This window comes from Exophiala aquamarina, assembly GCF_000709125.1.
Source record: "Exophiala aquamarina CBS 119918 chromosome Unknown aczIA-supercont1.1, whole genome shotgun sequence".
Lineage (NCBI taxonomy): Eukaryota > Fungi > Ascomycota > Eurotiomycetes > Chaetothyriales > Herpotrichiellaceae > Exophiala > Exophiala aquamarina.
In genome coordinates this window covers 4213379-4240607 of record NW_013550587.1, presented here as the reverse complement: position 1 = coordinate 4240607, position 27229 = coordinate 4213379, and the positions used below count along the sequence as shown (strand labels likewise).

The 27229-nt window shown below is 50.7% G+C and overlaps 9 protein-coding genes across 9 annotated transcripts; 3 read left to right on the top strand and 6 right to left on the bottom strand.

Annotated features, from left to right (window-relative positions):
* Positions 1-63: 63 nt before the first annotated feature.
* On the top strand, positions 64-1659 carry A1O9_01492 (uncharacterized protein; the record flags this gene model as incomplete). The annotated part of the gene is made up of 1 exon (XM_013410650.1): positions 64-1659. One exon carries the CDS (start codon positions 64-66, stop codon positions 1657-1659), a length of 1596 nt encoding a protein of 531 aa, XP_013266104.1.
* Positions 1660-3421: 1762 nt separating this feature from the next.
* On the bottom strand, positions 3422-5614 carry A1O9_01491 (uncharacterized protein; the record flags this gene model as incomplete). The annotated part of the gene is made up of 1 exon (XM_013410649.1): positions 3422-5614. One exon carries the CDS (start codon positions 5612-5614, stop codon positions 3422-3424), a length of 2193 nt encoding a protein of 730 aa, XP_013266103.1.
* A 622-nt stretch (positions 5615-6236) lies between these two features.
* A1O9_01490 (uncharacterized protein) lies at positions 6237-7190 on the bottom strand (the record flags this gene model as incomplete). The annotated part of the gene is made up of 1 exon (XM_013410648.1): positions 6237-7190. One exon carries the CDS (start codon positions 7188-7190, stop codon positions 6237-6239), a length of 954 nt encoding a protein of 317 aa, XP_013266102.1.
* Positions 7191-8248: 1058 nt separating this feature from the next.
* A1O9_01489 (uncharacterized protein) lies at positions 8249-10009 on the top strand (the record flags this gene model as incomplete). Its single annotated transcript, XM_013410647.1, has 1 exon — positions 8249-10009. One exon carries the CDS (start codon positions 8249-8251, stop codon positions 10007-10009), a length of 1761 nt encoding a protein of 586 aa, XP_013266101.1.
* Positions 10010-11085: 1076 nt separating this feature from the next.
* A1O9_01488 (uncharacterized protein) lies at positions 11086-18609 on the bottom strand (the record flags this gene model as incomplete). Its single annotated transcript, XM_013410646.1, has 1 exon — positions 11086-18609. One exon carries the CDS (start codon positions 18607-18609, stop codon positions 11086-11088), a length of 7524 nt encoding a protein of 2507 aa, XP_013266100.1.
* Positions 18610-19699: 1090 nt separating this feature from the next.
* A1O9_01487 (uncharacterized protein) lies at positions 19700-20491 on the top strand (the record flags this gene model as incomplete). The annotated part of the gene is made up of 1 exon (XM_013410645.1): positions 19700-20491. One exon carries the CDS (start codon positions 19700-19702, stop codon positions 20489-20491), a length of 792 nt encoding a protein of 263 aa, XP_013266099.1.
* Positions 20492-20534: 43 nt separating this feature from the next.
* On the bottom strand, positions 20535-21462 carry A1O9_01486 (protein-S-isoprenylcysteine O-methyltransferase; the record flags this gene model as incomplete). The annotated part of the gene is made up of 2 exons (XM_013410644.1): positions 20535-20623; positions 20676-21462. The coding sequence occupies 2 exons, from the start codon at positions 21460-21462 to the stop codon at positions 20535-20537; spliced, it is 876 nt and encodes a 291-aa protein (XP_013266098.1).
* Positions 21463-22669: 1207 nt separating this feature from the next.
* Positions 22670-23779, bottom strand: A1O9_01485 (uncharacterized protein; the record flags this gene model as incomplete). The annotated part of the gene is made up of 1 exon (XM_013410643.1): positions 22670-23779. One exon carries the CDS (start codon positions 23777-23779, stop codon positions 22670-22672), a length of 1110 nt encoding a protein of 369 aa, XP_013266097.1.
* Positions 23780-24723: 944 nt separating this feature from the next.
* Positions 24724-26255, bottom strand: A1O9_01484 (alanine transaminase; the record flags this gene model as incomplete). The annotated part of the gene is made up of 2 exons (XM_013410642.1): positions 24724-24978; positions 25032-26255. 2 exons carry the CDS (start codon positions 26253-26255, stop codon positions 24724-24726), a joined length of 1479 nt encoding a protein of 492 aa, XP_013266096.1.
* Between the last annotated feature and the right edge of the window lie 974 nt (positions 26256-27229).

Below are 27229 nucleotides of genomic sequence, written 5' to 3'. Positions count from 1 at the left end.
GCCGCCCATCTTTCTGTCTCAATTTCGACTCCTCCGACGGCTCAGTGAGGGAAAGCATTCATCATGAGCTCGTGGGTATCTTTTCCAAAGCAGTGGAAGCTTGAAGATATTCAAGCAGGACTGAATGTGTTGATCACAGCCCTTAGTGGCTTGGTCATATTCGTCTTTGTCCGATTATCATGGCAGTCTGGAGCACGACGAATCGCACAAACCAAGGCCGTGTCTTTACCTTCCCTCTTCACCCTGAACACTCCAGGTGAAGTCCTAGATGCTGCTGGTGTTCTCAAGCACAAGCTTCTAGACCACCCAAATATTCTTACCCAGTGCGTCGTTGTTGCTTTATTCTCTATCACGACCCTGGTCTCGGGGCCAATAGCAAGATATACAACCCGTACCGCCAGCATCTCTACTGAGCTCGCTGTAAATGGCTACCTCACTACGCGATCCCACAACAGCAATGGCGACGATCAAGTCATGTGGAATCTGACAATGACGAGTCTCGACCGTGCGGGCTTTCCAGTTGATGAAATGCTCGATTACCTACCTGATCCCTCAATTCACTGGCTCTATCGGCAAGAAGAATGGAATAACTCCTGGTCATTTACCTGCCAGTCAATCGATGCCACGCCTATTAGCCTGAGAATGTCGGACAATTGCAGCGACTATATGAGTAAGGTCCAAGGGCTCGACTCGGTCATACCGAGTTTGCAGTATAGCGAGGCCTATTCGTACAGCCGTGGTGGCTACTACGTTAACTCGACCTTATGGCGTGATATGCTGATGTTCTTCCACGCAGTAAATTATACTGCCTATGAGGAGGAGACCGATATCTATCATCACGTCAGCATGTCACTCGCTGCCTTGCATCTACATAACATCCCTTTGAACGGCACTGATTTTTCTGGCCCTTGCGAATTGGATGTCGGTCCCGTTGAGTCGGCTGTATTCACGCGCATAGATTGCGATATTGATCACCAACCAGTCGATCACCATAAAATAGGCAACATAGCCTATCCAGATACTGGCGACTTTGCCTCAATATCTTCCGCGTTTGTACAATACTACAACTCCCGCTTCGGTTATGAATCCATTAGTAATCAGCCAACGACTATCATTACTCCAAGAGATTTACGCAGGTTTTTCCAGACCTATATAGTCACTAAGGACGTGCAAAACAGGTTGCCCGTCGAGCGGAATCTCATGGTCAGCGTTCTCGTTGTGCAAATCTCGACAGCCTTTCTGGTTATATACTGCCTGATCGCTTTCATTGCTATCTTCGGAGGGTTCCAATATGCACTCTTCCTCCTTCTCAATCGCAAAATTCTGCCACTGCTTCCGCAAAGCAAACTAGATTGGATTGTTCAAGCCGCCGCCAACGCGACACCGTCGGGATTTGCGCAGTCGGGAGGTCTTTCGTGGGTCGTGACCACCTCCTCACCGCATGTTGATGTCTCTCAAGCACGACCGGAGCAGCGAAAGCAGGTGCTCTTTGAGATTGCCTGGTACAGTCCGTGGCGGCCACAGCCACTCCCGCAACAGATTTTCGGTCTGCAAAAGGCATCACCAAACAGCGATGTTACTCCCGCAAGTCAGCTTAGTCCGGTCTCGACTGTACCCGTACCTGCATCGCCAGGTATGCGTGCTCCGGGCTTGCAGTAAGGCATGCATTCCAAAGAAAGCTATCTCAGCTGGGATATGTGGAGCAAAGGCGCACAAATACCCGCAGAATGATATCTCCGGTTCTAATTCAACCCTGTTAACATTTCTACTACTGCTCGAAACAACGGACACAATCTCTGAATGACCTTCTAGTAATAGCGCGCATCCATCTCATTAATTGGGCCGTGATTTGGGCAAGATTGTCAACGCATTGTAAATGGGATAATCAAGTAAGATACGAAATAGCAGTATCTATCAATAGGCCAGGCCAAGGTCGTCCAAAAAGGCTAACTAGCAATGTTGTCGTTGTTGTCTTCATCCTATGCCTTGGACCTTGGTGTTGGGCCTGTCAAGCTGAATGCTCTGTCGCCAAAACAGTGATATCATTGATAACCGTCACATAGTACACTCGGAAAAGACGACGGTGTCGGCAACGCCGTTGTAGTAAAAGGTAGCGCAGTCAACCCACGGCTCTTGGCCAGAGAAAGGGAGTTTGAAACTTTCACTCTACAGGCAAATCTATATAGCACCGAGAATTGCTAGCATTAGGTAGAAAAACACAACAAGGACCATTGTACACTCCATTGTAGTGCTAGGTGTGAGCACAAACCTGTCAGGAACCAACACTTGGGCTGCTTGTAAGAAGGTGCCAAGGTACAGTTAATGCTATCTTGTACAAATGGCAGTGCCCTGAACTGGTTGACTCGAACGAGGTTGTTGTTCAAGGCGCCTTTGACGGGGCTTTGTTTAACGATCCTCACCTTAGTGACAAGGATAATCCCAATGTAGAAGAGAGCCACTGTGTATTCTCATCGCCAGTTTGTCCACATGCTTGTCATGAGGTCTCTGCCGATGGATATGTAGAATAATCAACTAACCTTTGCGGCTTCTAGCGTTGGTAGGATCTGACTCCTTGAGATCTGACTCCTTGAGATCTGACTCCTTGAGATCTGACTCCTTGAGATCTGACTCCTTGAGATCTGACTCCTTGAGATCTGACTCCTTGAGATCCGACTCCTACCTTTTCTAGAGGATAAGAAGGGTTCACTTCGGGATTTTCCGAGGCTTTATCCCTTTGTCCACTTTAGGTTCTTTTGGTTCACTTTGAGTTTGATCTTGGAACTCCTACAGTAGTTTTACGTGGAACCGCCTAAGGAAGAAGAGAATGGGAACTCCTGAAGGTGCACCTTCGTCACTAAGGATGATTGTCTTGGCGCCGTCCTGGTTGAAGGATGTGCTGCAGTCCCCGGCCGTGTGCGCACATAATGTATTATGGATATTCGTAACTTCAGTGTGGACGGGTTCCTGTGCATTGATATCTACTTGTCAATTTTCATTACACCGTACCATTAGGCAGGCAGTATAGCCAAGATAGACAGTATACTACGAGTAATAAACACATATTTATGTCGCCACTTTCGTGATGGTTGCAGGTATTTCTAATTCAATTCCAAGCAGGAGCGGCTGCAAGACGAAGAATTAAAGGAGTGGCCATGACAAACAGGCAACAGATGATATCATCGCCCAGCGAGATACATACTGTACGCCAGGTCTTGCAGGCCTCGAACTAAGTGGCTAGTAGCTAACTAGAGGATATATATAACATAGAGAGAAGGAAGTTTCCGTTCAGCCTATGGTGGTCATGAAAGTCGGATAAACCAAAACCTGAAAAAAGGGGCACAATGTCTCGGCGTCAATGTCGTAAGATCTACTCAGTGGCGGACGCGCAATTCAGGTATATATGCGTGTAGGACACACCCGTCTATATGAAGCTCCGTAACTGGAACCCAATCTGCGGGGTGCCCTGGGCACCGACCCTGACACGCTCAGCTCTGATTTTGTTCTCCTCGAAGATGCGGTGACCGTCCTTGCCGGACTCCTCGATGGCTACGGCGTCGGTCAGAGGGTCGCGGAAGGCGTGCAGACCTAAAGCGGGCAGGCTGAATCGAAAGGCGAGATCTCTGACGTCGAGGGTGCGCAGCGAGCGGTATGCGAAGGTGGCGGCTGTGATGCCGAAGATCACGTAGGCGAGACAGCAGGAGATGAGGAGGGCGAGCGGTGCCTTGGGGACCTTGGCTACGAGGATTGGTGTGCGGGTTTGTTCCTCGAGATTCTCCCGTGGGGACAGGAAGGGCCCGATCACGCTCATGATACGCTTGGCGTAGCCGTTGGCGAGCGTGTCGGCGAGTTCGCTGGAGTTGGTGGAGAGTGCGGCTTGCAGCACCAAGTCTGCGAGGTTGTTGTCGAAGCTGCTGAATGCCCCCGCGAGGTTGTAGCCGTGGAATATTTCGGCTATGGTGCCGTTTGGGGATGCAACCATTTTGTGGACCCGTGCTGTTGAGTTCACCCAGCTGTAGTCGACGGCGTATGTTGTGTATTGGCAATTGAGGACAAGGTCAAGATTTGCGGTCGTGCCGACGTGATGGATGCCCGGGTCGGAAGTCATGTCGACGCCAGCGCGTTGAGAGATGGTGGCGAAACGCGCTGCGATTGCCACATATACTGGGTTGATTAGCTGTGAGTCTTCCAAGAACGTGCCCAGGTCACCAACAGAGTCGTAAGGGATGTTCAGGTCGGGGTCTTGGAAGTAGGCGTATTGAATTACCGAGCCGGGTTTGGTGGCCAAGATCGGGACATTCGGATCCTCAATCACATGGCCTGAGTCGTCGAAGTTGGCGATTTTCCCAAGAATGCCAAAGAAATTATCGCTGCAATTGAATTGCGAGAAGGTTTCGTCGCCTAGCACGCCATCGGTCCAGTTGCACTGCGTGTTTGTAACTGCCTCACAGGTCATGACTACTCCGGCCGTCTCTGCGCGAAAGTCTCGGAATGGACTGAGAATGGAAGGCTGAGGAATTAAGAGGGCGACTTGTGTGGAGGAATTTCGACCCTTCTTGGAGTCTGAGTCGATGAGCATAATTTTGGATGTGCTGCTGGTGTCATGATTGAGGAAGAAGATCTCATTTTGCCCTGCAACGTAGGTGTCATAATCGTCCACTGCGGTGATACCATTGCGGGAGCATGGAAGACCCAAGTTATCGAAGCGACTGAGGGTCAAACATTCCTCTGAGAGGGCACGACCATAACTGAGCTTGTTGGAGATACTGATCTGGTCGAAGGCGATAGTAGAGGTGGAGTAGTGGACTACAGTGTCAGCGGCGAACACCACGCATGCCAGAAAAAGGGTGAGCGTTAATGTGCGTGCTGCACGGCGGAGGATGGGAGGGACAAGAACATCGTCTTCTCCTGAGTAGGAGAAATAGCGTCTAAGTCTTCCTATCGAAGCCAAGCACAGGCCGACGAGAAGGCTGTATTGGTAAGGAGTCGGCAAATTGGCTTGATCAGCGTTGGATGAGGAACGAAACATGACAAGTGCAGTACGGAAGCTGTCTAGAGTCATGACAAAACCGGCGAGTAGAGGAGCCAGTGTTGAGGCCCATGATGCGACAAAGACTATCCGGGTTGCGGAGTAATTGACCAGGACAACAGAATGATCTCGCAGAACGTCCGAGTTGGAGACATCCGTGAAAAGACTCAGCTCTGACTGGACTCGATAGCCAAAAATCAGACCGAGCAGGCCAGCAACGAGAAAGGTCATTGGGAAGATGACTATGGCAGTTGGAAGGACAATTGTCTTAATCAAAGCGCCTCTTGGGCATGATGTGTCGGGCTCTCCAGTCAGGGAATAGTATTTCTCAGTCAGAGGCCAGCTAGCGCACTCTTGATGAGGAGAATCGAATGCACTTCCATCGAGAGTGGAACTGAGAGGAGACCCTGACACCGGGTGTGCCTGTATCGTTGTCCCATCTTTTGACCATCTCTGCTCAGGAGTTTGAGGCAAGAAGAAGCTTAGTCCCTGACTATCTGCTTGCTGACCGTTCTCGAGATCACGGTGATGATCAAAGTGTCTGCCCTCTACTCGACGGAGGAATCTCTGACCACGAGCGGTATCCATTCTGAGACGTCTACTCCGAATTGTTATTGAGGTTCATTTAGACGTCGAGAGATCTGTGTCCGCGCCCAGGTCGTTCAGCAAGGTTATCAATTCATGTCTTGGTCGTTGACTCGAGAGTCGCCCACAGTGTATGACACAGAGTGGCGAGAGTAATTACAGACCTCTTAGTGTAATGGAAAGTGCATGCCGTGCCATGGCTGTGCCCAAAAGGCCTCCATGGCCAAGCGTGGTCAAATGAGAGAACTAGGAGACTGACGGACTCCCTAGGAGGTGAAATGCACAGACAATAGCTCTGGAACCAATTGGACGACGATTTCATGTTTGTTCAAGCCAGTTGAGAACTTGTGGTTTGCAGAGGGGACTTTTGTCATAGGGTGGGAAGGGCAAGCAGAGGGATGGACACGAGAAGTGAGTCCAAGCCGGGCTATTCTATCTCAGCCCCCACCATTTCAAGCAGCCACGAACTCTGATCGGACGACTCAAGCGCAAGATGCCCGCCAAGGGAATACAACACCATGAGTCTAGTCAATGCAGGAACTCATAACTTTCCCCTCAAGGTTTCCGCAGGCAGACAGGACCCTCTGCGGCATGTGGCAGCCTAGTTCGGGCTCTGTAGGCATCTTTATACTGATGCAATCTTGATCTCGTCAAATTCAGCGATCTCACCAATGACAGGCTTCAAGATCTCGGGGACGATAGCCGCGGCGTCTCCTTGGAAGAACCAGTCTCTGTCGGTGAGTGCGGTGGCATCAGCTGGGTCCACGTTAATGACTGCTACTCTTGCACCCATGTTTCTGGCCATTGATGTATATCCCGCGGCAGGGTAGACCTTGGAGCTGGTACCGATGACTAACATCAGATCGATTTTCTCCTGGCAGCTGAAAAATGCATTGACACCGTGCAACACGTCTTCCGGGAGGGTCTCCCCAAACCATACAACCGCTGGACGGAGGAGATTCTTTTTGCAGGAAGGGCATTGTGGCAGATCTTCGGGTTTGATGGTGGGAATGGGCACATTGATATCTGAGATGTCAGCACCTTTAACTAGAGCATGCTTCGCCTTCATGGTGGCCTTGAGTGGGGAATCTGCAGCAAGGTCGTGATCATCCGGGGGAAGGGCCAGAGCAGGCACAATAGGATCGGTGAAGTCGTTCTTCACCCTGTACCCGCAACCATCTTCGTCCCAGCATCTGACATCGAACAGATTGCCATGGAGAAGTTTCAACTGGTCTGGTGGATGGCCAGCACGAGGACTCAGGCCGTCAACATTTTGGCTGAGGGTGATGAAATCAGGGTTGCGGCGAGCCAACTCAGCCAAAGCGAGATGGGCACGATTAGGCTTTGCATTCAGGGCCATATGGCGTCTGTAGGAGTAGAACTGCCATACTAGAGCTGGATCGGTGCGAAATGCCCCAGGAGTCGCAAGGACGGTGGCATCGTAGGTTCGCCAAAAGCCGCCAGCACCACGAAATGTGGGAAGGCCACTTGAAGCCCCGAGGCCAGCACCTAAGAGAGCACAGATTCGACGGGATGATTGTATGTGTTGAACAAATGAGGCGAAGTCGGTAGCGGGCATGTTTTGGTCAGTCATGTTTTAGGGTATGATGATTGATGGTGGTGGTTCAGGTATGGATCCTGCTGAAGAGTGTAGGCTGTACGAGTAGGTAATTCCCTTCATATACGTACCCATCCGTAAGCGATTTATTTAGGCGGTGTTCCAGCCTGGTGTCTGGGGCAAGGCACCTGGAGAAGCTGGCCCGGAGGGGTAGTTAAGGCCTCCTCAGCCCCTGTGCGTCAGTGCGCAGAGTAGGAAAGCGTTGGTTAAAGCATGAGGGGTATTTAGGGCCTGGATTTGTTCCTCAGTGGGTGGCCTTCCCTCCAGCCAGGCACTTACCAGGCGAGCGTTGCAGCGGTTACCTCATAAGAGGGGCGCGGGTATGGTGATCCTGCGAATGGGAAGAGCTGTTGGACGGTGGTGGCCTGGGATCAACGAGTCAGTGGCTGCCACGAGGGCTCATGAACAACCGTCATTTGCTACAAATGACGCTGTCTCGAGCATACGTGACGGTCATGTTGAATAGTTAGCTCGTTAGCTGTGCAGCCACTTGACAGTTTAAAGCCTTCGTACAGCGCTAAACAGGATAGTATTTGATGCTAAGTATTATAACAATCAATTTTACTAGAGAAGTATAAGAGCGGAACCATCCTAGCTGGGTTGGAGCTCGGTAAATGGCCGGGCTCTGACGCCTTACCGAAAGATAAAATGACGGTCATTTTGTAAGGTGGCACATGAAGCATTATTATCAAAGTCAAAGACTGAATCGATCATTATTATTACTACAACATCTCCTGCTTCATCCCTCCATTCACCATCAAACCACTTCTCCTCTCTTTCTCAAATAGTCTTCTCCCAAGTGCACTGCTCCTACGACGTACTCCCGGATCCTGCCCCTGCTCCTGTCACTCCACCGCCTCTTTCCATACCCAGTCCCCGCTCACCGATACCGATAACGATAAACATTTTATCGCCACCACTTCAACCGTCATGCCCGACCTAAATAATTGCCCTAAAATCCTTTAACACATCCATGCGCAATCACTTGAAAGACTACATCGTACAATCTTGCCAAAATCATGGCTACACCGTGCATTCTGAAGCCACCGGCCGCTCGGCGGCGTGTCAATGTCCTCCTCTATGTCACCGACAAAATTGGCCCGGAAATCCTGCCCTACCTCCTCCAAAATCCCGACCTTAATCTTCGAGTCGTCTCCGAGAGTTCCAGAGAAGAATATCAGCAGCACATGGATCCTCCCATCAGTCTCGACGGCATTCAGTGGTATGAGAACAGTCCGCAGGATCCATACAGGAATCAAGTCAAGATGTTGGGTCACCGCCTCGCACGATGGGCCGACCTATTGTGCATCGTTATGGACGCTGGCATGGTGTCGCTTATGTTGAGTGGCTTCACAGTCGATGTTATCCTCCATGTTTTGAGGTGTTGGGACGTATCCAAGCGCATCACCATGTTACCCGAGTTGAGCATTGATCAATGGAACCATCCCATATGGAAGAGGCAATTGTCCAAGATTCATCGCAAATGGGACTGGATTCATGTTCTCACCCCTGCCATATGGGACTTTGCTGAAGATCCCTCCAACCTTACACAACCGGGCGCCAATCCTCAAGGTATTGCCGCCCTGCCCGAAATCGACTGGCGATGGGAGGGGCCTGAAGAGATCCTCGAAGCCATCCATAGTGAGGCACAAACCATCCTTCGCTCTAACCGCCCTAAGACCCCATACAATCCCATGCCACATCTATCTCCCTCCACATCCGACGAATTATCCAAACCCAGCCTACCGGTCGAAGTCTGGACCATCATTCTCGACCACTTGGGTGACTGGGAATTGGCAACCGCATTAGGCATTTACACCCACCTACCTACTCCACACGAATGGACATCGCTTATCCCCAAGTCTGGCTCATCGCGCCGCTCTCTCGAATACACCATCTTGACCCAGTCTACCTCCCAGGTCAAAGCCTATTTTACAAACAATACCACTTCACACCCCCCAACCACACTCTCCCAAACCGCTACGAAACTGATCTTTCGCTTCAGCTTGACGGACCTCTTAACTTATCTTGCCCTTCACCAAAAGGACATCTTCTGGACCAGTTTTGGCCTTGCCCTCCTCCCTCACAAAGCCTCTCTGATCTATAACTCACCAACTATACTCCAATGGTGGCGTGACTGCCCTGCAGTCATCAAGAAGGAATATGGCCCCGAAGCCATGGATGGCGCTTCACGTGCCGGCTTCGTGGAGGTCTTAGATTGGTGGCTCAACTCTGGTCTGAAACTGACCTACACGGAGAAGGCCCTCGAATCCGCCAGTGCCAAAGGGCATGTCGAAGTTCTGGAGTGGTGGCGTGTGAACTCCCTGAAACTCGCCGGTGCCGTTGGGCGCGAGCTCCCTCTGAAAGTGGGCAAATCCATCCTTCTCGCCGCACAGTCCGGCCGCACCAACAGCATCGAATGGTGGGAGAACTCGGGCATCCCATATGCACACGAAGATGGAGTCTCGCGACTCGCCTCACAGCACGGCCACGTCCCGGTCCTGGAACTCTGGCACAGCTTCAAGGGCAGCAAGATGATCTTCGATAATCAGGTTCTCGTCGGGGCCACCAAGAACGGCCACGCGGGTGTCTTGCAGTGGTGGAAGGACGTCAGTCGCAAGAGCGGCCTGAGAGTCGAATATAAGACCTGCGACATCGAAGAAGCCATGGAAGATGCAGTTGGAGGAGGTGGCGAGAGCGAGGTCAGGGAATGGTGGAGTCGCAACGGCTTGAATCTCGGCGTCGGCACGGGCGAGTGGATGAGAGTCAAGACTTTGTGAGCTATGGGAAGGAGGGGTCCCTAAACAACCATCACCTTGTGTATCAAGACGAGACTTGTTGATTTCCAACCTGCGGATTCTTTTCTCATACTTGTCACAAGACGAATTTCCTATTTGCTATCGATGGACGAGCGAAATGGACATTCAGAATACCCGGTACATCCGTACTGGGATTGCAAACAAGGGACGGAACGGACGTCGCAACAGACCGAACGGAGTCAGAGGAGCATGGCGTTGGCGGCGAAAGAAAAGGTAATAATATATAAAGAATAGTGGACGATATTTCTCTCTCCCTCTCCCTCTCCCTCTCCCTCTCTCTCTCTCTGCATAACCCCCTTTCAACCATGCTGTCCCCTCATTATCAGACAAGTCGAATGAAGTGGCTGTCGGCGCCCAACAGAGCCATACTGTAAGCATCCTGGCGAATTCACACATGCATGGTCAAGGATCTTACACTATCATCTAGGCTGTTCCTGTATTTTTATGGCTTCTTTTCTCTGTCTTTCTGCGAGTATTAGGGATGGTTACCTGCCTTCTTGGATCATCAACTACATAGCTGCACTGCTACATATATGTCTGGTCGTTTCTTGGACGGCAACATGAATGATACGATAGGGCTCTGTTGCATATCTAACCTATATGAGGTCTGGATTCACCTGTATTGAGTCTTTTCTCTCGACTTTGGCGTAGCCTGGCCATTCATCAAAGTATCTTCTCACGGTCCTTTCTGAGCGATAATCTCCGGACCCAAGCCAATTCCAACGCCGGGCCTCCCATACAAGACGAATCACAACTCCACGGAAATGCATTGCACAGCATCCATGCGCGAAGAAGGACTTCCACAGTGCCTGAATTTCACACTGAGGCTCAATGTATAGATGTCTCCCACTCAGAGCTTTATCATTCACTTCGTAGTCTCATATCGTGGTCGGATTCAATTCGCGCACTCCCCCAATAAAGTCTGCTGTCCATGACGCCTTGCTTTATCTCTCAATTGACAAGATTCCTGCGCTTAGACGTGGCAATCCAACGCCCTGCTCTCACCCACCACGCCCCCTTCTGTCCTTCAACCCAAACTAAGGGCTATTGATCTCTTCATATTCCTCTGCACTAAGCTCTGCCAGTTCACTACTATTTTCCTGCCACTCCGCAGGGCTCAGTGTCTCAATCGTTGACTCGGCCTTGAATTTCAATTGTGTAATCGTGTTGTTAATCTCCGCCATCTTTGCCTCTTCCAATACATTGTCAATACTGAAATACTGCAAACAGTGTTCCATGACGTCGAGAACCTGGTTGGCTTGACCGGGGTGCAAAGTCGCACCCTCCCTACCTCGAGGAGCCAAGAACATGCGCTGAACAAAATTCTGGCAACTATACGCAAGCTCCTGACAGACCGCCCGAAGGGAGGTATAAAGACGCGCATCTTCAGTCTCGGCTTGTTGAAGTGGTACGAACAGGATTCTTCTCAGCAGATCCACCGTAGCATCGCGGATATTCATCTGGCTGTCATTTGTCGAAACAAGAAAAGTGGGGGCCCAGTGACTGATGGCCTGCAGCACCGACTCTTCTAGAAATCCGATGTCAGCTTCTATCGCTGAATTCTCAGCTCTCAACAGCGACTCGACGAATTCCAAGTAGTCCTTGCTGTAGTCAATCCCAACTGTCCTGATACTCTCTAGAGCAGGGTGAACAAGGTCGATAATTTGCGCCTCGAATCGGCAATTCTCGCAAAAGACAATGGTTGGGCTGAGAAAATTGACTGCGGTATTCACGATTCGATCGTTCAACCCTTTAATGATCACCTCCGCCACGGAGCCAGCAAGTTTGCGGTCAGCGGCAAGGTGTGCAACAAGAGAATCGATTGCATTTGAATTGATTCCGCTGGACATGAGGCGTACTAGCCATTCCAGACGAGGAGGGATCTTACCCAACCCCAGACAATCAAGCTCATTCGCTGTTAACCCGATCTTCTTGGGAGACACCGCACGATCATCGCCCTCTGGCAGAAGGTGGAAATCCACACGCAATAGAATACTGATGAGGAAGCGGAAATGCACGTTGTGGTTGAATGGCCGATTTCTGTCTCTTGCTGCCAAGTACACGGCATACCGAGCTTTCAATTTCTTGCTGATCGGGAAATCAGCTGGGTTGTTGAGGTGGACCATGACCAGCTCGATACATTTCTCAATGTACTCTTGATCCAGGACGTAAGCGAGCTCTGTATCACCAAGCTTTATGATATTGCTGAGAGTTCCGAAGTATTCAGCCCAACAACGGCTGGTCTTCATAGCGATATCCCACAGCTTTGCCATTTGCCCGACGCACGCCTGTAGCCACTCCTCGTATTCTTCTTGGAACTGCTGGTGCTCAACACTATCTAACACCGTGGTAGCTTTGATGGTGTGGAGGCGTTGAAAGACGTCAGAAAAGAGATAGCTAAAGCTTTTCCTCACATTTTGGTAAGGGCTTCGCACGATGACATCGTCTAGGATTCGAGTCCCCGTGAACCAATGCGCAACTGTTCTGGCACAGCCGGTACATTGATCCACATAATTTTGGACAGCTTTCAATGTCTCCTCAAGATAAGGCATATCTTTCCACCTCGAAGAAATCTGACGAACGTACTCGAGAACCATCTCAATAGTATTCGACTCCATCGCATGGTCTTCGCTGCAGTCATTATCATGCCCAATTTTCATTCGTTCGAGTAGAAGAAGAACAAATTTGGCGTGAGTTCCGTCCTGAGCACAATAAGATCTGAGGTAAAGCTCATTATGCTGAGCGAGATGCTGCTCCATATGGAATGGGAGTGGTAGTCGGACGGGGTTAACAGAATCCTGATCATGGAATTGTTGCTCAACTTTCTGAATACTGGACGTTCTCTGGTAGAAGAGCATGTAAGCACTGTAAAACTTGGGAAGGTTGTAAAATGTGTCGGAATTTCCACCAAAACATTGCTCACGCATCTGCGAAAGGTCGAACACAGTCACATCTTGATCATTGAATTGTACCCACGAGTCTTGGATAGCTTTGACTGAGGGTCGCTGGCGGATGTATGAATAGTAGTGACCTGAATCAGCGGTCCCAGAATGAACGATTACCCCGGTAAGCTGGAAAGTATCCGGCTCATCATCTTGCACATCATCACTGAGTCGAGCAAGTGTATAGGGGGCAATATCGAGTGTATCCGGGAATTGAAACTCGTCATTTACCTTTGCACGCATTCCTGTCATAATGTCATAGTCGAAGCGTTTGAGATTAAAGATCAGGTGATCAGGCACATCTTTGAGACAAGCCCGTTTGACTGCATCCACGTGGCGCCCGCATGAAGTGCAGGAATATTTGTTCTCTCCTTGTAGAACTTCACCTTCGACATAAGCACGGAGGCTATCTTCAAGTCTAGCTTTGCCTTTGATTTCGACTTGGACAGCAGAAAAGGGCTCCAGACGTTCAGAGATATGCTCGCATTCTTTGGACTTGACTTGTTGGACCAGTTGGCCCCCGTAGATTGACTTGAACAATTCCCGAGCAGGACCATCGATTTGCCCTTCCAGACGATCGAACAACAAGTTGAAAAATTCATCGACATCCATTTGAATTGAGACATCTATCTGCTCCCCGTCATATGTGGTGATGGCTTCGACTGCACCAGATGGATCAATAGACTTCTCATACGAATTTTGCATAAATGCAAAAACTTTCGCGAGTTCCGACACAAGATTCTGCTTTGAAAGATCCAAGGAATCCGAGTTGAGGAATATCCCACGAAACTGAACATTCATGAACAGTTGTGCGAAAAGAGAGTTGAGATAACAGGTGTTGGAAAGATTTCGAAGTCCAGCATACCCAACCTCTGTTCGGAGACTTTGACGGTCATGGCTGTAAATAGGTTCAAAGAAGTCTTGCGGAAGCAAATCGTCATTGAGTTTGGAAATGACGGCAGAAGTGTCCTCAGGTCCCTGGCATAATACCAGCACCAGGTTGTAGAGACTCTCACGTACAGTCACATCCAATATGGGTAAATTCGTAGTGTCCTCTGCGACAAGGCCCGTGTCAGATAATGGCGGAAACAGGAACAAGGTGATAAGCTCTTCGATAAGTTCGGCGCTAGATGGAAGAGCGTTGGCAACTTTCAATAGCTTGGAGCATTCAAATAAGAGTTTGGTCAAACAGACGACAACATGGTCCCCTAGAGGCTGACCGACAACTTCAATATGTGTATGCCTAAGGAGGATTCTGCTCCACTCGCTGAAGAAATGACGAAGGGAGTCCACACCGAATGCCTTCCCAACCCTCTTCATGATGGAGAGCATGGTCTCACACATTTCTGCACAATGCTTTGGCTGCAGACATGCCTGCGGCAAAACATCGGCCAACGCATCCCAAAGGTGCATCAAGCAAGAGTCGATCACCGAGACGGGAAACCTAGAGCGTGGCGCACGAGGATTGTTAATCTTGAGGTGAAGTTTATTGCCAGCTGCGCCAGTCAAACCAATCACAACCTCAAGGAGTGAATGTCGCACCTCGAACCGTGGGTCTTGCACAAATGCTGTAAACACCAGGTGTTGAAGGTTTCCATCAGTAGCGACACAGTTCCAGACTCTATCATCATGAAGACAGGCTTCAATGAAGCTTTCCAGAATGAGCTTCACCATAACACAAGTTGACAATTCTTCATCAGTAGTACTTCTGCAGTCCAAGGTGAAACGTAACAGCCTTGAGATTTGAGCGACAAACTCTTTCCGGTCTTCAAGATATTCCAAGGACACCTCCGAAGACACCTTAGCACGGAAAGCCAGCAGTAAGGCTTCGACCAATCCATGGACAATTGAAATCTGTAGTGGATCGCTTGTATTGGTTAGTTCCAATTCTGGGAGTGTTGCAACAATGGTTCGAATACTGTATGTGAGAAACTTTGTATCTGGGTTTGAGCTGAAGGAGTCGACCTCAATACACGACCGTAGAGCTCTTGCACAATATAACAGCTTGAACGGCTTCCCAGGTGGGAGCAGTTCTGCAGGTGACCTCTCCATCGATCTGATTAAACGCACCACCTCAGTTTGAGCAGAAAACAGGCTGAGAAAGCCATACACTTCTCTCGAGAGGCGTTCATCCGCATCGAGGAGGTCATACAAATCATCAAAATGATGCATGATCTTGTTATCCACGGGCGAGGTGGCGCGTGCTGAACGTGCAGGCACATTTTCGGGAGTGTTGGCTGTCTTCATCACCATGATGAGCCCGTGCGGTAGCTTTGTCTCAGCTAGAGTTGTGTTTGAGCCTTCGATGATGGTCTTTTGGCCTTGGTTGAACACAGAGAATTGTGTGAAGCCACTCGAATCGGTAAGATACTTGTAGAATTCGTCGCAAGTGTTTTCACTGCCTACTTGTATTTTCTGAATCTGTTCTGTGACATACTTACTCCCATGGATTTGTATGCTCAATTCGATATTTTGGCCCTTCCTCTCCGAGAACTCTGGCAACCCTGGAGTTCTAGTTGGTGTGGGGCTGTATCGAGGCCGTGATTTCATCCCTTCAAGAAATTTTCGAAGGAATAGTAAAGACCGGTCGAAGCGAAGCTCCTCAGCACGGATCTCATCCTCAGAAGCGATGATTACCATTGGCTCATCTTCGCCACTCAAGGTTCCATCGGTGTAAGATTTCAATTTCGATGCCGATGCAATGACTTGGCGTACACATCGATCCACAAGCGAAGAGTGTGTGAGATCGATCGTGGCCTTTGTTTGTCTTGTGATTAAGCTGTGATCCAGGTACTGTCGGATAATGAAGTCCGCCGCCTCATTCTCAATAGTATTCGGTGGTGCCTCAAGCACAATCTTCCACAGCCGCTCAATACCAGGAATGACGACAACATCATCCGTGTCCGTAAGGACATGCGGAGAGCATCGGATGGTATATGAGACGGACATTCTGATAAATTCTAGCAAGCGATCACAATAGTCCGCTGGCCCAAGGCTTTGGAGGTGCTTGTCGATGATCAGATCTAGGACTATGTTCTCATCTCTTGGCTGCTTAAGCCTCAATGCATGAGTCAAGGTTTCCCAAGATCTTGCACGAATCGTAGGAGGCAGCTCTGGTGAGGTGAAATATGATTTCCAAACCATTTCAACCAGGTCAGCAGAGAAAGTGTCTGGTAGCCAATGAATAAAATGATAGAGAGTGGTGGCAATGATATCGTAGATTACTTCGAAAGAAGAGATGCACTCTCGTTGCTGTGACAGAAGCTGGTACTGATCGCGTAGATGAACAAACTCCGCAACCAATAAAGCTGTGAGGTTCAGGTTCTCCACGAGGTTGGGAATGCTGTCCCGACTCATGAGTGAGATCATAGCATTGAGCGTGTAAAGATCACCGCCAACGCCTCTGTGATGCGCCTTGATTCTTGCAGCAGCCTCGCTCATAATGGCACGTCGCTCATCTTCTTCGATAGACAGAAGCGAGGAATCTGGGCGACCAAGGGTCAGCAAAATGGTAAGCTGCTGGGTAAACTCTCTGCGAATCGTGATAGCTTGCTCCAGCGCAAGATTTTCGTGCACTGTTGCCTCTCGTAGCAATCGGATGCAAAGTTGTCTTGTGACAGGATTGGTCGCGAAGTCTGTGTTGAAATGAGGAGTACCCACGCGTTGACGAACGCTGGTAAAGAGGTTTACCGTGAATCCCACCACATGTTGATCGTACTGCTGAAAGGGCAACTCGAGAAGTTTTTGGCAGATATAGTACAATGCGGGCAGATCATAGACATTAAAGCACATGAACAACAAGTTGAACACTTCGTGAACAGTCCTTGTATCATGGCTTTCGACGATTGTTTTCCAAATATCGTCAGTATTGGAGTTGGTGTATGTTCCAGAAACGCACAAGAAGCCAACCACGTTATGGCTGCGACGAATAACTTGCGGATGAGAATCCACCCCAACGATGTACTCCACAAGCTGGTTTTCCACGATGAAATTAATGAGAAACCGTACCAAAGGATTGGCCATTGTGACAGCCGTAGGCCTGCCTTCAATATTGTCCTTGTACACCTGAATCAGGTCGGTTGACATGACTTCAATACCCATGACCCGAAGTTCCATACGTCCATTTGTCACGAATTTTCTGAGGGTCTTAAATTTCCAGGCACAGGGCATGGTGCTCGGTAGATCAGTAAGGTCTGAGTCCGCGAAGCCAACTCCTGCGGTGGAAATGATATCCTGTCCAATCTGAGGCACCTCCACCGCAATGGCAGCTACCAAGGGGTTCAGTTGTTCGATCAACTTGCCAGCAGTTTCCAAGTTTAACCAAGGGAGTTGTTTGACGATTGCCTGCTGGAGAATGTTGTCCGCCTTCAAAATTATTTCCGCAGAGGAGTCGCGCAAGTTGTCGAGCTGAGCGATAGGTGGATATTGTACATCAGGCATTTGATGGTTGATGCAGTTGATTGGGCCCATAATATGTTGGGTTAGGTTCAAAATGTTCAGAAAAGGTCTGAAGAAATCTTGCCTCTTGACTAGGATTGGACCCAGTTCCGAAAGTAGCTTTGACACCGAAGACAACAGACCCACGCCAACTGGGTCGACAGTTCTGTCGAGCAAGTGTGCATGAAAGTATGCAATGTCGAATTGAAGAGAATGGCGAAGGGCTTCGTAGAAAGGAACTCGAAACTGAAATACCCAGGAAAGAGGCTGAAGGTAGGGTGCAGATATTAGTGTGAGATTGCGGAGGGGAGACGGATCAATATTGTCCGCGAGAAGTTGTATGTTTCGGGTGTCATAATCAATGAGCATTGTAGTGATCTGAGCGAATGCCGTGAAAAAATTGGCCAGGTCCTCGGTGCGGGCTTGCGCGGGCGGAGCACTATCCCTTCTAAGAAGTCCTCCGATGAGGTCTGGCAAGGCTGCCCAAAACTCGCGGTCGTCGTCAATAAGTCTTGCAGGGAAGTCGTGGCAGATGTCGACGAAGTCGATCATCCAATCCTTCACCCGGGCGAAGAGGTCACCATCTTGAGGACCGCCATGTTGAAAACGCTCTGCAATGCGCTGGACTATCCGACTGACATTACCGGGCGTAGTTTCGTGTGCAAAAGGAAAAGAACGATAGACGTGGCCGGGCTGGACGGTCCTCAGGGTTGAGGCAGCAGATGCACCTCCAATCTTACTTGTCCATTTCGTCTGTGCGGGATCTTGGTCGTAATCCTCTATTTCGGCAATCTCGATCTCGGGGCTTTTGCTTGGAGATGATGAGATAGAAATCGTTTCTAGGACATCTGCGGGTTCTGTGGTGGTGGTGATGGTGGCAGAGGCTGATATTGCTCCCTCTGAGGCCTCGCCACAAATCGTGGGTCCTTCCGAAGTTGGAGATGGTTGACTGGTTGGCATGCCGGGTACATCAATCCCTGCAACGGGTTGTGTAATTGATTGAGAAGACAATGGGCGAGTATTGATGGTGACCTTGCTGGTGGGGGAGACAATAGCGGTGGCTGGGTTGGAAGGGCACGATGGTATTGGGGGAGTGAGATGTTGTCGGTCCAGACTGCCATTTGTATCACGGCTTGGAATGGAAGGTGCGGTATTTGACGATAGTTGCTGCGGATCGGACATGATGTGTGTGCCGTCAGGCTTGGTCTCACTCAGCCTTGGACGTTTGTGCTCATGCTCTGGCAACTCGGAATCTCCGGTGGAATTACTGCGGTTGCGGATGGAAGAATCAGATAATGAGGACGACATGATTACCTAGCGAACTGTGTGGCATCCGGTTGCCTCAACGGATGAAGCTCACTCAGACTTGAGGATGGCTGATGCAGAAGGAAGTGGTGACTGAGATGCAGGCAGTGAAGGTTCTTGGCGAGGCCTGTAGAAGAACTGGGGGCAGAAGGCAAACACTGCTGGCTCCCACAGGCAAGGCAGCCTGATCCCAGGCCAAACAAGCAAACTGAGGGGCACGATTCGACCAGCAGGCGTCGGAATGAGCCGGCCAGCTCAAAGCTGCAACTCAAATGATGAGTACCTGGATGGTGTTGAAAAGACAAGAGAGCAGCTGGGCCATCTCCCTCTCTAGCGCCGATTTATGAAGGGGAAAATGTGAAGAAGGGAAGATGGCGGGGCAGCAACGTGAGGCGTTGTTTGCCCAGGGAATGATGTCGTCGAGAAAAGGAGTCCGAAATGTGATGGTGAGTCAATAAAGAACATGCATGAGTGTTTGAGTGACAAAGATATCAGGCAACGTGCTTGATGGAAGGATGGGAAATGGTGATGAGTCGTTGACCAGGCTGCAGTGGCCTTGGTGCTCCCACAGAACAGGCTTGCGAGTTAAAGTGTTAAAGCGTACGGAGTGCAGAGTACGAACTACGGACTACGGACTACCCAGCACCCAGGTAGATACGACTGACTAGTGACTACTACTAGTGATGAGAGACCCAACGCCGTGCCGCGACTGGTCGAGCGTGTTGCGCCCCTCAGTCGCGCTAAACGCGTGTACTACACGAATCTGCTGTGCGAGGACTAAGTGGTACGGGAGACCATATATGCTCCCAGTGGCAGTCCGAACCTCACGTGACACCGTCATAAAATTGTTGTTCTGGTTTGCACATGCACGTCACTTCTCCAAACTATAATACCTATGTAGATTTGGTACTAGGTATAGCACTTTTGTGTCGCCGTTGACCAAAGGTATCTCGTACAAAGCATAAAAATGGACAACAAGCCGAAGAAGATGACATATGCTCTTGGATTGCCCTACGGCGAGCCTACGTGGTCTGGATATACACTTGCGTCCTTCCATTACCCGGAGCTAACATTCGGCAGGCCCTCGCTCTCCACTGAGCACGAAGCAGCGATCCTCTCACTCCTAATTCCTCTGCTCCAGCCCGTCGGTGCCTTTCGTCGTAGTCATGTCCCTCGCTCCAAGGGAAAGGGAAGAGCTGGAAAACCTCCCAATCCCTCAGCCCAGGACCCAATCTCACCTCCTGCATCGATGCCAGAGATTTACAACAACCTCACCATAGGGTTTAATACCACCATTCGAAGACTAGAGGCTTTGTCCCAGGTCCGAAAGCCATCCAGCCTGTCGGAGCCCAAGACCGCTCACCAGTCAGACCCTGCACCCACGAACCTCGTTGCTGTTCTCGTCTGCCGTCGCTCTCTTCCACAAGTCATGACCTCTTCCATTCCTCTACTGATTGCTGCTGCAGCCCCAAAATCCAGCCGCAGCAGACTCATCGAGATAAGTACACAAAGTGAATCAAAGCTTGCCCAAGCCTTAGGGCAACCACGGGTCGGAGTGCTTGGTGTCGAGAATGATGCTGCAGGCGCTACTGCACTGGCGCGGTTTGTGGTTGATAATATCGGTTCTGTGGATATTCCCTGGCTTGAGCCACTGTCATCTCCTATATACCTGCCAGTCAAGATACACTCGGCCACAACGGCTCCCAAAGAGAAATCTTCGGGTGATGCTCGAAAGAGGAAGAAGAGTGAGAAAACATGAGGGTCGCTACGTGTTGCCCGCAAGCCCATGTCATTCAAGGGACTCAACGAATGAATGGAATGCGAACGGGCGTACGACTGCGATAATCAACGTAGGCCTGGCCGAAGAAGGAGACAAGATGACGCTCTTCGTCTGCATAGTAAGTGTCAGTAAGGAAGCAGTATCCTGAACCCAGCATACATACGCATGATCCTGTGCGAGAAGAATCTCCACAACACTATTCCATACGCCACAAAACAAATACGGTTTCCGAGCATGACTTGCGTTCCCAGACCCCACCAAAAGAAGCCAAAATAGGCCGGGTGTCTTGAGAACGCATAGACACCATCGGTTACCAAAATATGATCAGGCTTCTTTGTCCATTGAACAACGTGGTTGAAGTTTGTTTTGGCTTGTGCCATTGCCAAGCTTCTCATGGTTTGGCCGACCACAATGAGACTGAAGCCAAACATGACAATCCAGGCTGATGGGATGGTTGGGAAAATGGTTGGAATGTAGAATGGTGCAACAAGCCACTGCGGCCTGTGTTGAGAATGCATCCAATATCGAGCCAGGAGTTCTAGCATAGCGGCTGTATGGGCAGAGGCGTATGCGTATCCATTGGAAAGCAGTAGAAATGACGAGATGCGAGCATCTGGTGGGTTGTATCGTGCTGTCGAGTCAAACTCTAGATAGTGAAATATCGCCAGCATTGCAGTGAAACAAGGTGCCCTCCAGAGACCATACCCCAGGTAAGCCAACAGAACAGTCAGGACGAGGCAGCTTCCGAACGCGGTCCCTAATCCGAAGGCGCGTGCTGCAATCCCAGAAAGCGACCTGTTGCCTCCAGGCAGATAGTACGGATGGATGTACAGGGGTGCACGATACGGCTGGAAAGGAGGGCCTCCGTTTTGATGATGCGCAGCACTCGCAGGTTGTCTTGGAAATTCGTGGACAATGTCGGGCGAAGGGGGCTCTGAGGAGTCGGACATGGCGGTTCTTTAAGTCCTTGGGGTTGGAATCCAAGAGGCTAGTATAGGTATCTGGTGTTGTCGACGAGAGAGTTTCTTCGCAAACCACACACTGGCGTAGGAAGACGTCGCAAATCCAGAGACAGAGACATTACCAGCGGAGAGGCCTGGTGGGAAGGATGGGAGACCAAGAGGGACCTTGTTTACGTACGTTGAGAAGAAACGAGCCACGTAGGGTAGATGGTACATAGGCCAGTGGTTGGCGCCACATACCTGAGCGGGGAGAACAACAGGGAAAACGGGTTTGATGTTGAAGTGGAATGAATGTCTTAAGCGAACACCGAACACCTGGTATCTGTTCCCCTGGCTGCCTCAGTTACGGCCACGGCCTGGCAGTGGGCCCACCCATAGGCACCCATAGGCACCCATAGGCCAACCAAGCAAGGGCTGACATAATCGGCATTTTTGTACGTCAACTTTGAAAGGACCCCAAGGACCCCTTTTCCATCCTACGAGTGCACTCTTTTCCGCTGTACGAGTAATTGTCAAGACCCTTCCGCCAGCACGGCCATCGAATATGATGGACCGCCCTGAATGGGAAGAAGGCTCAGTTCGGTCTTTTGCCCACGGATTTTCCTGCTTTCCATAGGCTGTGGAAAACCCTGCAAGAGTTTTGAGAGAGATGGAGACTGCAATGGACACAGGTAATGTGGCTGCTGAGCCTGGTGCTGGTCCTGGAGCCAAAAACGATGATGTCGTCATGCTTTTCCCCGCAACGTCTGCCACACCTTTGGTCACAGGGGAAGGTTGCAGAAACGGCCTATCTTGACCATCGTGGAATAGTCGCCACGAAGGGAACAACGCCTGACTGGGTGGGGAGTGTTTTCAATTTTCCAGGAGCTGGAACGTCGGGCTAGATCTCTCCGTACGGGAAGAAAACGCGAGAACGAGAATGCGGCCACAAGTTTCCAAAACATATGTATATATGTATATAAAAACTCGATATGTTCGATTCTGTTCTGTCACTCCTTTTCTAGCGCTAGAACTTTTGTCTAGCCGAGCCGATGTGCCGAAAGTCTGATGCGAGAAAATGCTCAAAACACAGAGAAGAAATACCATTCCCAAAACTCCAGACATGTACAGTCAAAACCATGTAGACGATGAAAAAGTATTGCGTTTCTCACAACTCACAACTCACATCACGCGTCTCAAATCGTCATTCACGACATCACTCAGCGCCTCTGATGCCAACGGTACGCTGCTCGGTCGTCGCCGGCATGGAACCGATAGTCCTCCGGCTCAATAACCTCTCGACCTCAAGCTCAACTGAACTCTCCAAATCCACGACCTCATACATGACGGTGCCGCGCCAGTAGAGCATGCGGAACAAGTTCAAAGTCCGGACTTGCGGGAGCAGCTCCTTCAGCAACTCCACCACGCCTTCCATCTGCTGCCTCTCAGTCCTCAGATGGCGCATCAACATCGCGCGGCTGGCCGTCATCGGTGGCGTGGGCGGGGTCTGGCCGACGGCCTCGGCCTGCTGCTGCTGCTGGATGGTCCAGATGATGGGGCGGTTGTGGCTGGGGCGGGAGAGCAGGGTGGTGAAGTAGATGTCGAGCTCACGCATGGCGGGCAGCTCGTTGATCTGCGCGAGTCGCCGCTGCAGGACGGCCAGGTGCCGGGCGCGGTCGTCGACGCCAGCGCCCGCGGCCTGCACCATCTCGAGCACCTCGCGCGTCATGGTGCTGTCGAGCTGCAGCCGCACTTTGCTCGCCTTCTGGACCAGCCACGACTGCGACAGCAGCGCGCGCAGCTCGTAGTTGCGCCATCCCGTCATGTACGGCACGACCGCCAGCGAGCGTGAGAGCATCGGGCACAGTGTCAGGGTGATTGTGTCGACATTGGGGAACGTCGCTGCGAGCTTTGGGATGAGCTTCTCTGGTGGGCGCGCGAGCAGTGTCGTGGCCTTGCGGCGGACTGAGATCCGGCTGTCTTGCTCAAGTAAAGGGATTGCAATGTCGAGGTACCGCACGAATTTCCGGATGCCGAGGTGAGCCAGTCGCGGCACCGTCTCCGGTTGCAGGTACACGACCAGTTTAGAGCTCCGGCACAGAACTTGCTGGCATTCTGCGTAGAGTTGATGGCAGACGGACAGGATCGCTGGGCTCGGAGATGGCTTGCCGCGGTACAGCTCTACCCAGGGGGCGCGCGAGCCAGAATGGATGAGGCGGTGGTCAGATACAGAGAGTGTGTAGAAGAGAATCCTCTGTCGGATTTCCAGGGGCAGTGTAATCAAAGACGTCTGCCCGTTTGGGCTACTTGAATCATGGTTCTTCATGGTGATAGAGAGTGCCGCAGCAGACGTAGAGGCAAGGAGTGAGTCAAGATCTCCCCCTCTTCTTACGTTCTTCCTCCTTCCTCCGTTCGTCTTACGCACACTCAGCGAGCCGAGCACTCCCGTCGGACGGACGCAGAGTCGTCGATGTCTTTGGTAATGAACTAGTCCTGTAACGCTACAGAACACGCTGTGGACGTTCTCAAACGATACCTTCACCAGCCATGCAAGGCGAAGTTTACAGACCTGTTGGTGACAGATAAGAATCTCACTACGGGGGGTCTTGTAGTGGCAGGCAGAACTTGACTCTCCTCGATGGTTACATTGCATTGGATGATCTGCCAAGGGCCGCTGGTACCAAAGAAGGTAAAGCCCCGCGGTGGTCGAAGTGGCCTGGCCAGTGGCGAACCAAGATGTTATATAAGCAAGGCTGAGCTTCTCCCTGTTTTGCTGGGGGAACGGGTGTTCAGAAAAGGAAGGAGGATAATAATATCATGTGATCCACGAGAACGCTACGCGCGGGAAGTTGTAGCACAGTACAAGAATACAAGAAGCAACATTAAGCTTCTCGTGGTGTTCGGGGTGGTGGGAAGATAGAAATCTCCCACAGGTTCCTCTTTCTCTAAGAGTCAGGCGATATTCTGCAAAAGATGGTTTGACTTTGATGATGCTTTTTCGCATGGAAGAGCGCTCAATCCGCGCGTTGAAAAATGCTGTGTATATACATGCAGACATGGAATAGCTCGTGGCATTTCAGGCAAAGGGAAACTGGGTTGCGGAGCAGGATGAATAAATTTAATGTTGGGTAAATCAAGCGATACCATCACCAAGCCAGATATCTCTTTAAAATTCATCTTCACCTTCATCATAGTGCAGCCCCATTTTCAAATTCGCTCTCGCAACGTTGAATGTACATTTCTCGTCAAGTAAACTATGGCCATACATTTCTAATTGTACTTCTCTAGGAATTCCTTGTGGAACGTTGTCCAACGGCCCACCCAATCGGTGCCTGGAGCTAGGAAAGTCGTTCGTAGGTGCAGAGTATTAGGCTTCTGGCCGAAGCCGGATCCGGGGACGACGCAGATACCGGTGGCATCGAGAAGTCGTAGACAGTAGAACTCGTCAGGGCTACGGTCTGCTTTCTTTGCAGCTTCAACAGCCTTCTGTGGAATATGAATGGTTGGGAAGAGGTACATCGACCCCTAGACTCAGTGAGCGACTATCAAATGCGGAGTAGAAGCGCATGGATACATACCTGAGGCTCTCCGATTTCAACACCTTCCATCTCTTTAAATGCTTCATACAGGGCTTGGGCCCTCTCCTTCAGCCCATTCTTGACACCGTTGTACTCCTTGTTGTAGAGTTCGAAACTCGGGTCGCCTTCCTTTGGGGGGTTCACCACAAGCTCCATGAGGCATTGCCCGATCACAGGAGGACAAAGCATGATACTGATGAACTTGTATATTTGAGCTCGGACCTCCTCGTCGAAACCCACGAGTTCAAAATAGCCGGCACGGTGTCCACATTCACCGACCATACCTTTGGATACAGAGTTCAGAGAAGCAAGCTCCACATTATCGTAGGTGCCCGGGGAAGCCTTTTGCAGTTTGCAGAGGACTTGCTTGAAGGAGTGGAATTTGCCGACGAAGACATTGGTCTGATACACCTCATCGGCCATCACAACCAACTTTTTCTCCGCGGCAAACCTGATCACAGCTTCGACATCTTGCTCAGGGAGAGATGCACCTGTAGGATTGCCTGGGTTGATGATGACCACTGCGCGAACATCGGTGCCTTCACTGACTGCCTTATCATACGCTTCTTTGATAACGTTCAGGTCCGTACCCCAAGCGTGGGATTCGTCGAGGTAGTATGGAACACATCGGGCATTTAGAATGGAGAGCGTGGCGGTATAGAGGGGATACTGTGGAATGGGGACAAGGACTCCCGTCTTGGGGTTCGCACAAATGATATGGAGAAGAGTGTTGACGCCAGAAGAAGCACCGGCAGAAAGGTAGATTTGGTCCTTGTCAGAGGGGAATCCATCTCGTCGTTCGATAAAGTCGGCTACTGACTGGCGTATTCCTGGGGCGCCAGCAGACTGTGAATATGCACCAACCGAGCCAATCTCTCGGAGTAGCCACCGGGCACGATCTATAGTATCTTGCTTGTAACTGAAACTTGACTTAAGAGCCTCCTCATTCTCAAGTAGACCGGGGTTCTCCAAAAGGGCGAGGACTTGTCGAAAGAAAGTAATTGGCTTCTGATCAAGCTGTTGTGGATTGCCAATGTTGGCGGAGATGACGGTGTCGAATGGCAGCGGTGAGTCTGGCGGTGTAGGAGGGTTTTTGTGCTTTAGTTGGGCACGATACTCCTCCGACTTGATTGCGAGCTCGCCACGAACGGCATATTTGGCTGCTTTGACGTGGGGATTGATATTGTCTATGTTCAGACTGCGGAGGCGAGATGTGGACGACATCTTGCGGCGAGTGGAAGGAATGTGTGTTCTAGGGCCGAATGGCGGAACTAAATAGAAGAAGGTCAGCCATGGTCACCGGATGATATGAAGGTTTTGCGTTGGCAGAAAAAAAATCGGGAAAGAAGCAAACATGGGTTGAGGGAGTCACCACTCGTATGCGGTTCTGTGACCCATAAATCAGACCACGGAACCACGGATGTTTCTTACCTCGAGACTGGTCCGGCCGGCGGGATGAGGTCGAGAGGGAGCTGGTAGAAGTAAAGACGCTGCAGGCAATGGCCAGTTCAGAAGAAAGAAGTTGTGCTCTTTGAAGAAGAACCGAAGTCTGCAATGAGTACATTGTCCAAACTCTCAAGCCCGTCACGATTCATGAAACGAGTGGGGCCTTTCGGAGAAGAAATGATCTGTGCCTGGAGTTCTCTGCGAGCACGCTACCAGTCCGTTCCAGGGTTGAGGGTTGGCAATGACGATACAGCTCAGAAGCAAGCTGCATGTGGGTGTGGACGGCGGTATGGCCGTCGCGTGATACGAAGCGATAGAGGAGGGGAGATAGCAAGAATCAACAAAGAAAAATGTCCTCACCTCGACTGCCAGAGAGCTCTGACACCAGCTGTCTGATCTGCAGCAATTATCTGCGCCATGCAGCCCTCGGCCGCGCTCGTCTATCTTATCGCTCGGGGGCGGCGCTGGGGCAGCTGGGGACCTCGGGAGACCAGCGACAGGGACCAATCCTCCGTAAAGGGCACAAGAGTTCAGGATGTGGAGTGGGGGTGGCCCACGGCGGTCATCGATAACAATGAATAATTACAGTCTATTGAGCCGAGCAATTAATTGGAGGACACAGGGCAGGCAAGGCACAATCGACCGTCTCCATCCGACTTCTTGGGATACTCAATACGGAGTACTGCGTAGCTTGTAACCAACTTGGCTTGTCTGCATGCATTAGAAAGGCTTGACCGTGGGCTAGCATGTTG